The 14663-nt window shown below is 38.9% G+C and overlaps 1 protein-coding gene across 4 annotated transcripts in view; it reads left to right on the top strand.

The window, feature by feature from the left end:
* The window catches only part of AP2B1 (adaptor related protein complex 2 subunit beta 1), a 139215-nt gene that overhangs the window by 71079 nt on the left and 53473 nt on the right, over positions 1 to 14663 (top strand). For 3 of the 4 annotated variants that reach the window (XM_003414551.4, XM_010594240.3, XM_010594239.3), the window contains exons 15-17: positions 9228 to 9269; positions 10136 to 10282; positions 12915 to 13060. In XM_003414551.4, the coding sequence (XP_003414599.1) occupies positions 9228 to 9269; positions 10136 to 10282; positions 12915 to 13060 (335 nt within the window). The remainder of the gene's footprint in view (positions 1 to 9227; positions 9270 to 10135; positions 10283 to 12914; positions 13061 to 14663) is intronic. The other variant, XM_003414552.4, reaches the window with a different exon arrangement.

The following is a 14663-nucleotide window of genomic DNA, read 5'->3' as shown; positions in this document are numbered from 1 at the left end:
GAAAGAGGACTCCTCTCTCCCCCAAATTGAGGGATGGCAAAAAACTCTTGAGATTATTTTTTGTTAAAGGTCTTTCATTTACCTTCCAGAAAGAATAGTGTTGCTAGGAGTAGTAGAATTTGACCCAGACTTCCCTTTAAAACATGGCCAGGACTAGAATTCTATGGTCATCTGGGAGGCAAAACTCAGGTGAGCTCAGTAATCATTTCAGAAAGGCCCCTAGACTGTTGCTGCTGCTTTTAAATATTGGTTTCTAACAGCCTCACCTATAGAGGTCAGTGGTGTGCTGCTAATGAAGCAGCCACTAACTGCTTAGTACTTTGAGGTTTTATGTTCTCAACCCCGGCTGCATAATTCAGAACCAAAACCATTGCTGTCCAATCAATTCCAACTCATAGTCAGATCCTATAGTGCAGAGTAGAACTGCCCTATGGGGTCTCCAAAGAGCAGTTGATGGATTCAGACCACTGACCTTTTGGTTAACAGCCAAGCTCTAAACTTCTGTGCAGCCAGGGTTTGGCTGCATGATTAGTACCATATTAAACCCAAAACCAAACCAAACCCATTGCTGTCACTAGTCAGTTTCGACTCAGCGACTGTATAGGACAGAGTAGAACTGCTCCATAGGGTTTCTGAGGCTGTAAATCTTTATGGAAGCAGGTTGCCACATCTTTCTCCCAAGGAGAGCTGGTGGGTTAAAACTGCTAACCATTTGGTTAACCCCTTAACTGCTGCACCACCAGGCCTTCTAGTACCACATTGGTACCATATAAGAAGAATACTTTCAGTGCTTGGGCCCAGCCTTAGAGCAGTTAAACAGAATCTCTGGGAGGCAGGATCTAGACTCTGGTATTTTTTAAACGTTATCCAGGTTATTTTAATTTTGTAGCCAGGTTTAAGAACACTGAGTCAAATGAAATTCCAAACGGAACTAAGTAGAAAAGGTAAGAATCGATCTCTAAGCCAGGACAGTGACTTCCACAGAAGAACTTACAGGCTCTAATTCTAGCCTAACATTATTCTGGCAAGCCTCTTCGGCGGCACTTCGAAAAACAGACCTCTCTTACTTTACTTTTGTTTTTTTCCCAGGGTACTTCTTCATTGTGATTTTCTATTAGGTGATCTGACCTATTAGAAATTGGCCAAAAGGTCAGTTGGACCAATTTAGATTTATTTCCTCCGTCTCAGGGTCTCTTTTTTACCCTTGTTCACTTCCCCTAATTGGAGACTGCACAAATTGAAGGCATTTTGTATTTCAGATTGTTTACCCATTTCCTGTTCCTGTCTCAGAACTTACTGTTAATTAGAAGATGGTTGTGGTCTCCCCTTTACATATCCTGGTGATCCTCCCATTAGATATCTTGCTGTCCTTCGTCTTCTTTCATTATCCCATTTTTGAAATTTTGAAGTTCAGTGAATTATGGCTTTTTCTGGAACTGTCATATTCAAGGAACTAGTTATCAATTTACTTACTCTTTATTAATGTCATTATTATTAGTCACAACACACCTGAAGGCCCTAACCTTCTTCCATTAGTAATAGTGATTCTTAAACTAAGTGAGGGTGAGATGGGAATACTGCTGGGATATAAAACAAACATACACTCACACACATTCACACACATACACCATCCCTCCCAGGTGATACTTAATATGCCTTTTTTTGGCGGGGGGGGGGAAGCAAGAATCTTTGAAATTAGGCAGATCTTCAGATTTTTAAAATGGAATGCCTCTTCATCATAGGACTTCATAAAATGGACTTCCTGCATATTCCTTTTAGTCTCTTTACTGGAACACTCCCATCCTTATTTTTCGCTTGCCCTCCAGCGTATTCGCTTTTGCTTGTATTCTCCAAACAGTTTCCTCCTTTTGTTAGTATAAATGTGACTGTTGCCTTGCTATGGAGTAAACTCAAGTACCGTAACTTACAAAGTTCATCTGTTCCACCTATAGAATGTGATAGTATCCTATTTAGGTTTGGATTTGCAAAAGTCATTATCTGGGTTTGTTTCTTTGTTTTAGTAGCGATATATGTGTTTTTGATGCCTCTGATGCTTAATCTAATAAACTGCTTGTTCTGGGTAGTGTAGCTTTTCTCCCAGTGCGTGTCCTTGAGGTTGTTGAGCGTGAGAAGGGGCCTAGATGCCATGCGCGTAACTCTTAATATATACGTGTTGTAGAGATACGCCACGTGCTGATGACTGACACCTGTAAGGGTCGCAGAAGTAGCAGTCGAATCTAGAATATTTGTTGCCTTTACTATCTGGCTGTCAGCAGAGGCCATGGCTAAAGTATAGCCTTTTATTCATCCAGGGCGCTGTGCATTATTGTATTTAGATAAATGCTGCCATTGTGCATCAAAAATGGAAAGAAAGCATTATCTAGCGTGCCTTTCCTCTGTGCAAAGAAGGGTTTCATGCTAGAAAGATGTGCTCTGTGTGCCCAGCTGGAGCGGAGTGGAATAGAAGAGAAATTGCCCTTTCCTGACTCTGGTGTATGTTTTTCAAAACCTCCTGCCTGTTTGTTATGGGCTTATGCCTTTCAGATACTTTTAAGTCATGAACTATTGTAGTGATAATTTTTTTAAGCCACAGGAAACCCTTCGTACATATTAGTTTTGCATCTTCCTTTTTCTTCCATTGAGGAGCTTTGCAGTGATTTAAGAGCGAAGCGTTTAGAGTAGCTGGTGTTGTGGAGAGAACATGGTAAGCTGTTGCCCAGTTTTCCTCAGTAAATTCTTCAGTGCGGTCATCTCCTATAACCACTGAATCTTTTTTATCAACGTAGAGGCGCAGTGATAGCTGACCTCAGGCAGTTTTGGGGAAATGGCCAATTATCGAGTGCCTATTTATGCGCCAGCCCCTGTGTTAGAACTTTTATAATCTCTAATCCTCAGAACAGCCCTGCAGAGTGACTGGTGTTGAACTCTGTTTGACAGAAAACTGCAGGTTGCATAGTCCATCACAGAGTTGGTATCTGAATCCAAGACTTCTGAGAGAATTCAAAGTGTGTACTCTTTCCACTATCTGTGATTCCTCCAGCTTGTTCAGAATACAGTGCACTTTCACCTAATTCTGGTCTTTCTCAAACTGGGACACGTAATTTCTGGAGTGCACAGCACAGTACAGGGCACATTTGAAGCTGCAGGATAAACATGGCTCATCGTCTTGCAGTGTCAGTTTTACTTGATGGTAAGTAAATAATCACATAATAAACACTGATGTGTTATAGCTTACGGTGAAAAACTGCATTCGTTTTTAAGATAGAACAAAGGCATGTTTGCCCTGGGCGTTTCCATGCTCTACCTCCCAGGGGTCCTGGGTTTATGAGTTTGCACTAGTGTATCTCTAAGGTGCGCATGAAAGTTTGAGAAGGACCGTTTAATCATTCATGAAAGGAGGAGCTAGGTAAGTTTATACGCATCTCTTGCAGTAAAAGGAGCAAGACTTCATCTTATCCACTTTTAAGAAGAGCCTCAAAATCGCATCTTCCAGTCTGTCTGGTGATAAGCCATGATAATGCAGTACTTTCAGAGCAATTAAATGATGCGCAGGGCATTCTTCTGCTGAAAACTTGCTATCGTAACCACTCAGACAATACATTTCTTTTCTAGAAAGGACTCTGTCCTGATGAGATTATTTTTTCCCCCAGTTGGTTCTATTCATATGTGTTGGCATTGTTGATGTAGATGCGGTGTAGTATAATTGATCTAGGCCTGCTGCTAAGTAATTTAATCAGCCTTCTGCCTCTTTTGTGATGCTCTTCAATAAAGTGACTCAGTTCAAAATTAGTATCCCCAAGAAACAATACTGGCAGTAGCCCTATTTATATGGTTACTAGAGCATTCATTCATTCAATAAATATTTGAGTGCTTACACTTTATGTCAGGCTCTATTCTGTGTACTAGAAATAATAGTTGTGAACAAAACAGACCTTGCAAGCTTACATTCTAACAAGGGGAGCAGATGATAAACAACTGTATACTCGGGTAGTAAAGGCTATGAATGAAAATAAGGCAAGATTCAGGGCTTCTCCAGATTTTTACTATATATAGCGTTGAGCTCTGTCTGACCTAAGAGACCTAGTGGCCGTTCTGAGGGCTAGAACGTTCTGTTCTCTATCTCGTATCAGAAAGTAGTCTGTTACATCCGCCTGCTTTCGTGCTGATAGAAGCTTCTTTTCCCCTCAAGTTAAGGAGTCGTCCCTGGGATGATTTCGTATGGCCTCAGCTCATTTATGCTATTCCATATCAAGCCCCTTCTCAGCCATCAGTTTCTTTAATAGTTTTCCATGACTGCAAACTCTTTTTACCTATTTGGTTAGTTATATTTTATGACACTTTTCAGCCCAATAGTTGAAAAACCGTACATACTTTTTGCTTAAAGATAATGTATGCCTTCTAAAATCCAAACCCTAATAGGAAAGATACAGATTAATGTTTTTGACACCAGTAGAATTTTAGTGTAAATTTTATTGTTTGTGATGGAATTATTGTATTCTATTTACATAATTCTGGAAACTCTGGTAGCATAGCAGTTAAGAGCTATGTCTGCTAACCAAAAGGGCGCCAGTTTGAATCCACCAGATACTCCTTGGAAACCGTATAGGGCAGTTCTCCTCTATCCTATAGGGTCGCTATGGGTCAGAATCGACTGGATGGCAGTGGGTTTGGTTTTTTGGGTTGGTACGTAATTCTGTTTTGACTCCTGAATATCAGAGCTATTGGCAAGCTGTATGAACTGGAACATTCCTTAGACTCTCTTCAGTTTAGTCAGTTCTGGAAACCATCAAATAAAACTGTAGACTGGAGTAAAGAAAATGTCTGAGCTTACGATCTAAGCTTGTAATTAATAGAATGTCTTCGCATACCCAGACAACTCCTCAACTTTAGATGCAGTTGAATGTACTCTGGATTGGCTAGGTGTATGTGCCTCAAAGGAGCCTAACCCAAATTAGTCATTGGTTTAATTTGTGGAAATTTTTTTGTCTACTCAGTGCTCATCTCAGTTGATATTATTCCTTTATAAAAGTCTTTTCTTGGAGTCAGGCAGACTTGATAGAACTTGAGTCTTGAGTTCTCTCTTTATATTTCTGACTTTGTAGCGTATTGCCATTGGATGAGGGCATTTCCTTTGGTACCTGTAGCTGGATTAAGACCGTATGCAGGTCCACTTGTCAGACTCTTGGCTCAACCTGGCTCTGTTTCAGAGCTCCTGTAACCATGCTGAAATCCTTTTAGCCTGTAAGATACAAATCACCAAGAAACACTGCTTTCCATTCAATTACTCACTCAACAGTGCGGTGACACGTTATTGTGTAGTTCCGTGTGAACTGAGTCCCAGTCAGCACTACTTCAGGAATGGTAAAGTGACCACTCTTTGGCAGCAGCCACATATTAATATTATTCTCGGTGTCATTTAATGACTACAACTGTTATGATTTAGATTGGGGACTGGGGGTACTATACACTAGAAGAGAATTTGAACTAAAGTATGAGAAGGGGACAGTTCCTTCAGCTGTATCAGCTACAGACCTTCAGGAGAATCCTCAGTTTTCACCATTTGAAATCTTGCCTGAAATTGGGACTTCTTTGCTTCCTCTTCCTATATCCTGACTTGATTGGCCTATAGTCGACATTGTTTCCTTCATGGAGAAAATGGCAGCCTCAGTAAGTCAACCCTGGGAGCAGTGGGAAGTGAACAGCTCCAAAACAAACAAAAAACCCAGTACTTAGACACCTAAGATTGGGATTAAAGCCATGCCCTGTATATCCACCCACCTTTGTACTCCTGGGTCTCACCGGCTCACCGGATAACAGATAACGCTCTGAAATTTTTCTCGAGTCCTAGTTTGAATGACTTCATATCCTACCTGATAAATATTTCCAAACAGATGAATCTTGTCTGACTCCAAATAATGCCAGCAGCTGAACTGAAATGGTTAATGGCTAGTTCAGGCTGACATATAACAACTTTCCTGTGTATTTGTTCAGCGCTCTAGCTTTTTTCTAGATTAATACCTGCTTTACCCCACTTGTCACTGTAAATAGGAGAGGCCACTCACTGGGTAATTGGCTCGCATCGTTGCTGACATCTTTCTTAGTCACTCTCACGTATCACTGTGCTATCACCTTGCCATGTTTTCAGAGAGGAACATCCGTTCCTCTTCCCCCAAATCTTTCTTAGTCAAGAGGAAAGGATGTGAAATAAAAATCTGAATAAACTAGCCTTACTAGTTAGAAAATGTATCTTGAAATTGTCCTTTCCCTTACTCTCTAAGCATAGCACCATTAGGTGAACCTTTATCTTTGTGGCGACATGTCTCTCATGTCTCTGTTACTCTTTGGGTCTTGTCTTTATAAGATCAGAGTTCTTGATTCTAGCTAAGTTGTATCTGATGCACTGAAAATAAACGAAGGAGTATCAGGGTTGCTTTTCAGTTTCTTCCATGGTTTTTGAAAAAAATTGATAAGCAACGTGGGAGGAAGAGTACATTCAGATCTTTTCCAGCTAAGATAATATTCACATTAATACTCAAAGATAAAAAGACTATAAGGGTTATAAATGGACTTTATTTCCTAGACACCACCATTGAGCACCTTTTCTCAGTGCTTTTTGTTGAATTTAACATATTTGATAAAACTGCTGTTTCCCTTCCAGTGTGTTTTTTCTTTCTTGCCATTTAGTACCAACCAGGTTCATAAAGAATTCCATCTCTTTCAAGTTTGGATTATAAACCTTGCCAGGAGGAAGAGAGTGGTCGAGAGGAGGAGAGGTGGGCCCATCAAGAAAGTTGTAAAACCAGATCATAAAACATCCAGACAAATGAAACATGTTGCAGAGTTCCTTCCATGTTTTTCTGTGTTTAAGCTTTTCTTCCCTTCCTTACAAAGGGATTTTCTTTGTGCTCAATTTTGGGCTTCCTTTGTATTCGAGAGTAAGTTCCAAAGTCATTTCCAAACAAAGATGAATCTTGTGTGGCTCCAAATAACAGCTAATTCTCTACTCTAGGACATGGCTTTCAACATTGACTGTACATTAGAATCACCTGGGAAAGCTTTTTAAAATCCTGGTACCCAGGCTATACCCCAGAACAATTAAAATAGTCTCTGGGGATGAAAGTTGGGCATCAGTATTTTTTAAAGCTTCCCTTAGGTGATTCATTCAATTGTGTATCTGTGGTTGAAAACCAAAGTTAATGGATTGAAGTAGTTAACGTGATGGAAGTAGTTATCAGTGCTCTTAGAAAGTTTGAATCTTAGTCTCAGAAACCTCAGGATTTTTATGCAGGAAAAATTAAAAATGTCCCATAATCAGCCTGCCTCTGCAAACTTACTCGCTGCAGTTTTTTTTTTAAACACACATCTACCTTGTGCTCCAGCCTAGTTGGACTACTCGTTCTTCCTGATCATGCACCATACGGCCTTTGTTTGTGCTGTTTGAGAAATCCCTATTCTCCCCAATTTTGCTTTTTATATCCTACTCTTTTGGCTCGAACATTGCCTGAAACTTTTCTTCATTATCCTTCAGCCAGAAGGAGGCTGTTCCCCTCAGAACTTCCGTTTTTTGCTTTGATATATTCTGAATGGTTTTGCATTCATGTTTTGTTTCTCCAGCCAGTTTGTAAAACCTGGGTCGTATTTGTGTATGTATTCCCCTGATTGCCTGCCATCTTTACATTCTCCGTAGCACCTTGTATCCAGTAAATACTATATAAACGTTTGAATAAAAGGAATTTCATGCTCTTCAGATGTCTTGCTGCAGACATGTGCTATTCTAGAACTGGGAAGAAAGCAGATGTGTGATACTTTTTCTGTTTGGTTTTGCACTTGTCTAGTTATTCAGATTCTTGGTTGTAATGACCTTTTTTTATTTGTTTAAGCATGTGATTTCCATCCTATGTCCAATCATTATATAGTCTTCAGGACCCAGATTCTGGAAATGTTGGCACTTTGTGATTTGAAGTGCTCTGCAGTTAATTCAGTGCAGAACATGTTCATTAATGCCAGTTAGGAAGCCTTCACTCATGTTATTTTCTGTCATGGTGGAAATAGATTTTTGTTGTAAGTCTCACTATTTTTCAATATAGTTTTTTTGTTGTTGTTGAATATTTGGCAGCCCCGTTTTACATACTGCTTATCTATTCATTGAGATGGCAAATAAATTCTCTTTTTCAAATCTACCACTAAATGACAGGCAATAAAGGAAACTTTTGTTCAGCAGACTAGGCATCTGGTGATTCAAAGAGGAGTTTTAAATGCATAACGTGTGAGAACTTGCAAGGAAGCAAATGTAGACCTGTGGCCCAAGAAAAGGGGGAGAGGGTCTGTATTGTTTTTTAAACAGGACAGTTAGATGTATATAATGTGTATGTTTTATGTTTCTTGAATGCCAGCTGTTTTCAGCTTCTTTCCTTAATGCTTTTGTCATGGAAGACTAACTTCAGCATGAATTGTGTCAGAGCCCTGAGGAAAAACAAAATCATGTGGAAGTATTTTCCTGTCTGCCAGCTAATTCATCTAGTCTAATTCTCTAAAACTTTAGCATCCTTTTAAATTACCTACTCCAAATAGATCACAGTATTTCACCTTAGTGGTAGTGAATGTGAGACACATTTGAAGCGTTGCATGCCTCTCCACTTCTTCCCCAGGTAAGATATCTTTCTGTCCCAGCTATTTTCTTTCTGAGGAAAGCTCTAAACTCTAGAAATAATTTTTGTACCACCTATAATTTTTGAAGCTTGAAGTTGCAGGTCAATACTGGTTTGGTTCCCACCATCTCAGTGAGGCAGCAGGTTTAAGTAGACCAAAGCACATTTTAGTTTTTCTTTCTCCCTTAAATTTTCTTTTAAAGAAAAAGTAAAATTTATTCAATATATTATTGCTTGGAGATAGAGCTTCTTGGAATATGCAAATGCTTTAAATCCTGTTTGGGTTTGTGCCTATGTAGTCCAGTGGAAAGATTGGATCTGAAACATCCCTAAGATGTCCCAGCTCCATCTTCTTTCCAAATGCTTTTCCCAAAACTCCCATACACCCTCACTGCCACCACTCAATCCCTTTAGGATGTATTGTCTTGCAATCTAGAATTTCTTTAGGCTTTGGGAGTTAAGTTGAATAGCATGTATTTCCGGCAACTAGTAGAACAATTTACAGACTCTATATGGGCATCCACTACTTAGCTAAATGAACTCTTCCTCTCTCTCCTCTCTCTCCTTTCTCTCTTTCAGCTTGGCAGTGACCTTGGCGGGGGCATTGGAGGAAGTCCGGCAGTAAGTGCCATCCTTTTTTTCACCATGGGAAGCACTGCCCCCCGTTGGATGCCTTTCCTATGCACACATTCTCAGACCAGCCACTACTGCTGTCTAGCACTGCACACCAAAACCTCTCTAGCAGTAGGTGAAGAATAGGAAGTAGCATAGGGTTACTTGGGATCTTTTCTGCATTTGGTTTAGGGACATCTTTAGGGATTGGTGTTCTGGTGTCTACAGAGTTCTTTGTCTTCCTGGCATTAAAGAGCTAAAGGAAATGGAACCTCCCATCTTGACTGGAGAATGATTGTATTTCCTGGTGTCATCTAGAAAGAACTTGAGTCAGATGGACTCAGAGTGAGGCTCTCCTCATAAGTGAGTTAGTTTGGGGGATGTGGATATCCATCTCCTCCAGGAGAGCATCCTACTAGATATTTATTCCTGAATTAGGGAAGTAAGATATGGCTGGACCCAAGTGGAAATGGAATTGCTGTCTAAGTTGGATGCTTCTCCCTCTTCCTATAGGAACAAACTTTCTCTTTGTTAGCGTACCTGCAGGCCTTTTGCACAGAATCATGGAAGCTAAAATTGGAAACAAAGTCTTGGATCACTGTGTTCCTGTATCCTACTGAGTACTCTCTCTTGATAAGGCTTCTAAAGAGTGTTTATCTGTGAAGAGTAAAGCCCTTTTATTAGTGATGAAAAAAAGAACTGTGATGATTAAAAAAACAAAACAGTATACCAGTTCAACTGCTAAGAATGTTGTAATTATAGTGTTTTCTTATTGATTTATCTATACTACTAGAATACATAGCAACATTTAAAGAACTGTTAATCTGTTCTTCCTGATCTCCCTGCCCCGCCCCACCCCTTTTTGTTTTCTGCAGGTTGGGCAGTCCTTCATCCCATCATCGGTGCCTGCAACATTTGCTCCTTCACCTACTCCTGCTGTGGTCAGCAGTGGTCTGAATGACCTTTTTGAACTCTCCACAGGCATAGGCATGGCACCTGGTGGATATGTGGCTCCTAAGGCTGTAAGTAAAGAGATAGCCTGTCGACACTCTTTTAACAGACAGGACCCAGCTTACTTAGGATTTCTACATTAGTGTTACTTCCACTGGTAATAATAAATCCAAGGTTTGGGCATTTGTTCTAGAGGATTTAAGAGGAAGAGGAAAGGTGGCCTCAAACTTAGCAATAGGAAGCACTGTTAGCATCCTCATTAACCATTTTTATTAATTAGACTTAAAACTGGAAATAATAAGTATTTGAGTTTCATTCCCATGCTTAGAAATATTGTCTTATTCGTCAACACTGTTAAGTCAATGTAGTGAAAGACTGGTACACAGCACCAGCAGGGAAGAAAATATGGTGTAAGAGGTAACATTTTTACTTCTCATTCCTTCCATTTCCCTTTTCCCATCCGTGTTACACATGAGTTCTAGAGTGCCATTGCTCTAGTTTTCATGAATTTTATTGTACCTTTTTGGAATTCTGATTTAGATTTGTGTCATTGGAGCTCTTCTAGCCACAACCTTATTTCAGTGTCACTCAGATTGAAATTTAAAAGGGGAAACTCTTCTATAAATGAAGCTCACTTAAGGAGCCTGGGAATAGTGCCATCCACATTTCCCCTATGCTAAACTTTGCGCAGTCTTGCCTTCCTGAGGACCAACGTGCTGTGTTACTTCCTAAATTCTCTGCCTGTTCATCTGATTCCTTGTGGGGGACCCTTGCTACAGAGACGTAGACCAGTTGTCCATTCTAGGAATCATAACTGTGTATACACAGCATATTGCGTAGAGTAACTAAAAATATGATTCAAAACTAAGTCATGGTTCGCTGGCACAATTCAGTAGGTCTGTTGTGAAGTTTACTATGTTGTGTATTATCCCTAAAGTTCTTCTAGTGTATATCAGCAAGGAGAAGGCTGCCAAGTGAGTCTTGGATAAATGGAGCTTGTTTTTGACCTTGTGCGTTGAGTATCAAAAGCCCCACAGGCTTTCAACTTTTAGTTAAAATGTTATCAAATGCATTTGTTTACTAACATAAAAGTACATAAATGACAACTTTAAATAGTACAAAAATGAAAAATTAAATCTCCCTTTGTCCTTACTTCCCCATAGACAGCCACTGATAACTTTCTTATATATTTTTAGAAAAAAAGGAAATATACCTGTATGTTTGTATCCTTTACAGATACTATGTCCTCACTTCCATGAAATAGCTAGAATAGGCACATGCATGGAGACAGAAGCAGATCAGTGGTTACCAGAGTCTGGGGCGGGAAGGGAATGGAGGGTTACTGCTTAATGGGTACTGAGTTTCTGTTTGGGGTGAGGAAAAGTTTTGGAGCTAGAAGTGACGACAGTTGCAGAGCATGGTGAATGTAATTAATGTCACTGAATTGTACACTTAAAAATGGTTAAAATGGCAAATTTTATGTTACATATATTTTATATATGTTTTACCACAAATCAAAGCATTTTTAAAAATTAAAAATACTGTGCCAGTGGGATCTACTGTCTGGCACCTTTTTCTTTTTTTTTTCACCACATTCTTTTGAATGGCTGCATGTACTGTATTGATGTATCATAACTTACTCAGTGTCATTGCCCTATTGATGGACATTGAGGTTATTCCCCTTGCCCTCCTCCCACTTTTTTTTTTTTTACTATTATGTGTTGCAGTGAACATCCTTGTTATATGTATATATTCTGGTGTTCTTTTGTAAGTGTATCTATAGGGTAAACTTGGAATTTGCTTGATCATTTTAACATTTTAAAATAGAAATTACCAACTTGCCCTCCAGAAAGATAGCAGCAAATTACATTCCCACCAATAGTATATACTGTCCGACATTGGGTATTATTGACTTTTTTAATTTTTTGATCCTCTGATAGATGAAAAATGGTATCTTAGGATTGCTTCATTTTTTTGTAATGCTGAACATAGTTAATTTACCACTCACAGAGTTTCAGTATTCTGTCATAGTGGTCAGAATATCTCATGAATTTTCTGATTTTTTTTATTGTACAGGCCAGGAGTAACATAGGTTCTAGGGCCAGGGCTGTGTAATGAATGAGTTAAAAAGAGAGAGTAGGCTTTCTGATTATATAAGCAACATCTGAGTGCTTACTATTTACCAGAAACCACAGCAAGAGCTAAAATATACATGAGCCATGGTCCCTTAAGGAGATTACTAGCTATTGTTTTGGTAATTATGAAAAAGCCTTCAGAGATTACATTAATAGATTAATATTTTCAGTAGTGGATTGAATTTTTCCCATTTAAACCTGTTACCAAAACTACTAACAGAAAAACACGTAATACTCATTGGAATTCTCTTTTCCTTCTGTGTATGTATTTGGTAGCAGTACTCAAAAGTAGTAAAATGACCAAATTGACCAGAAGAAACCGGGGTTACCTATGATTTTTTGGGGGGGGAGGGGGCAGGGGGTGTTCTTAGATATTTGGAAATGAGCTCCAAATTTTAAAAATATGAGTTTATCAAGAGACTTTTGCATTTGACCTGGACTTATGTTATAAAAATCACCATGATTTCCTAAGGAGATAAACAGATTAATTTCATCTTTCTTAATTAAAAAACAAATGTCAATGAGACAAAAATCCCCTTGGTTCATTGAGCTTTATGCTGTGTTTCAGGTCTGGCTGCCTGCAGTAAAGGCTAAAGGCTTAGAGATTTCAGGAACATTCACTCACCGCCAAGGACACATCTATATGGAAATGAACTTCACCAATAAAGCTCTGCAGCACATGACAGACTTTGCCATCCAGTTTAACAAGAATAGGTAAGAAATCTTAGTCCCCAGCTTGATCCTCAGACAACAGTGTACCTTGTGTCCAACAAGAGAATGTTCCATCAAACAATGGGTAAAAACGCTCATGTTGGCAGATGCTGGACGTAGAGTGAGCCCTGGCTCTTGCAGGTTGTCAGCTTCAAATCTAGGAGCCCTAGGAAAGTTTGTAAGGAAGCACATCCAAAATGAATAAAGAAACAAGAACTTAAATATTTACTGTTTCTTAAAGAATTCTAGAACTGGAATGTTTTTAGTGAAACAAAAAAAAAGGCTGTTGCCGTCAAGTTGATTCTGACCCATAGTGACCCTATAGGACAGAGTAAAACTGCCCCATAGGGTTTCCAAGGAGTGACTGGTAGATTCAAATTGCTGAACTTTTGATTAGCAGCTGAGCTCTTTAACCACTGCGCCACCAGGGCTCCTTTAATGAAATAGTTTTTAAATTTTTTTTAATTGAAATCTATTCATTCATTCAGTGAATAATTTTGTTTGGCATCTATGTCTCAGACATTTCTAAGTATTGGGCTGTGGTAGTGAACCAAAAGTCTTTGTCTTCTTGAAGCTCACATTTTGGTGAGGTAAATGAACTTAATTTGGTTGGTGTCAGAAATGTGAAAGACCATCAGTATGCATGTTAACTGATTAATCGCATACAGACTGAGTGCTCTTAGCAATAAATTCTCAGCCTTAAGGAAGAAAGCACGAAGAAGTACAATGTTGATATCGTGTAGTTCTGAAACACCAGTGGTTTCTATTAAATTTTGTGGTTTAGGAATCTGGCTGCTAGAATTTAATGACAGATCCATTTGTTTGTAAATGCAATCCAGAGTAGTTGCTGGACTCTTAAAGCAGGTTTTATAGAATCTGTCAATGACAGTTTTTATCATCGACTGTCTAATTTATTTCTAATCATTTGGAAATACTTTTGTACCCTGGATTTGAGAACTTAGCAGTTAGAAATAAATTGTTTAGAAATACTGTATTTTCTTCTGCCAAGACCAGTTATATTTCCAGCCACTTTTGAAAAGCTGGCCATGTTAAAGGCCAAAGCTGTTGGGGGAATCTACTGTAATCAAGGAAATCTGCACAGCCTACATTCATCTCTATTTGTCTTTGCTTTTATTTTCTTTTTTTCTTAACTAAGTAGTTCTGGAACTTAGAAAGGATTTTATTTTTATTCTGTTATTTATACTTCTTCCTTTATAAAAATGCCCTTAGTCCCTGTTTTCTATAGGTAGTCTAGTGGTTTCTTAATATAACTTATTATCTTTTTCTCCCTTTTCCCCCTCCCTTATTACCCAACATCAGTAGTACTTTCTTAAATGCGTACTTTAAATACACTTAACTTCTACTACTTGATTTGTCAGCTTCAACCCCCAGCAATGACAGATTAGAGAGCTTATTCTACGTTCCATCTACTTGCCCCTTTTTATAAATTATGTCATTTCTACATTCTTTTACCTTTATCCCCATCTTTTATTTTGTCGTGGATCTGTGCTTACTGCCAGTCCTTTCAAGTTTCCACTGTCATTTCTTAGATATCTTCTCATAGAATAGATGCCTCAAAAAGGGCTCATATCAGCAATATTCCTTG

This window comes from Loxodonta africana, chromosome 18 (genome assembly GCF_030014295.1).
Source record: "Loxodonta africana isolate mLoxAfr1 chromosome 18, mLoxAfr1.hap2, whole genome shotgun sequence".
NCBI classification, from domain to species: domain Eukaryota; kingdom Metazoa; phylum Chordata; class Mammalia; order Proboscidea; family Elephantidae; genus Loxodonta; species Loxodonta africana.
Note: the sequence above shows the minus strand (reverse complement) of the source record. Positions and strands in the feature narration are given on the sequence as shown.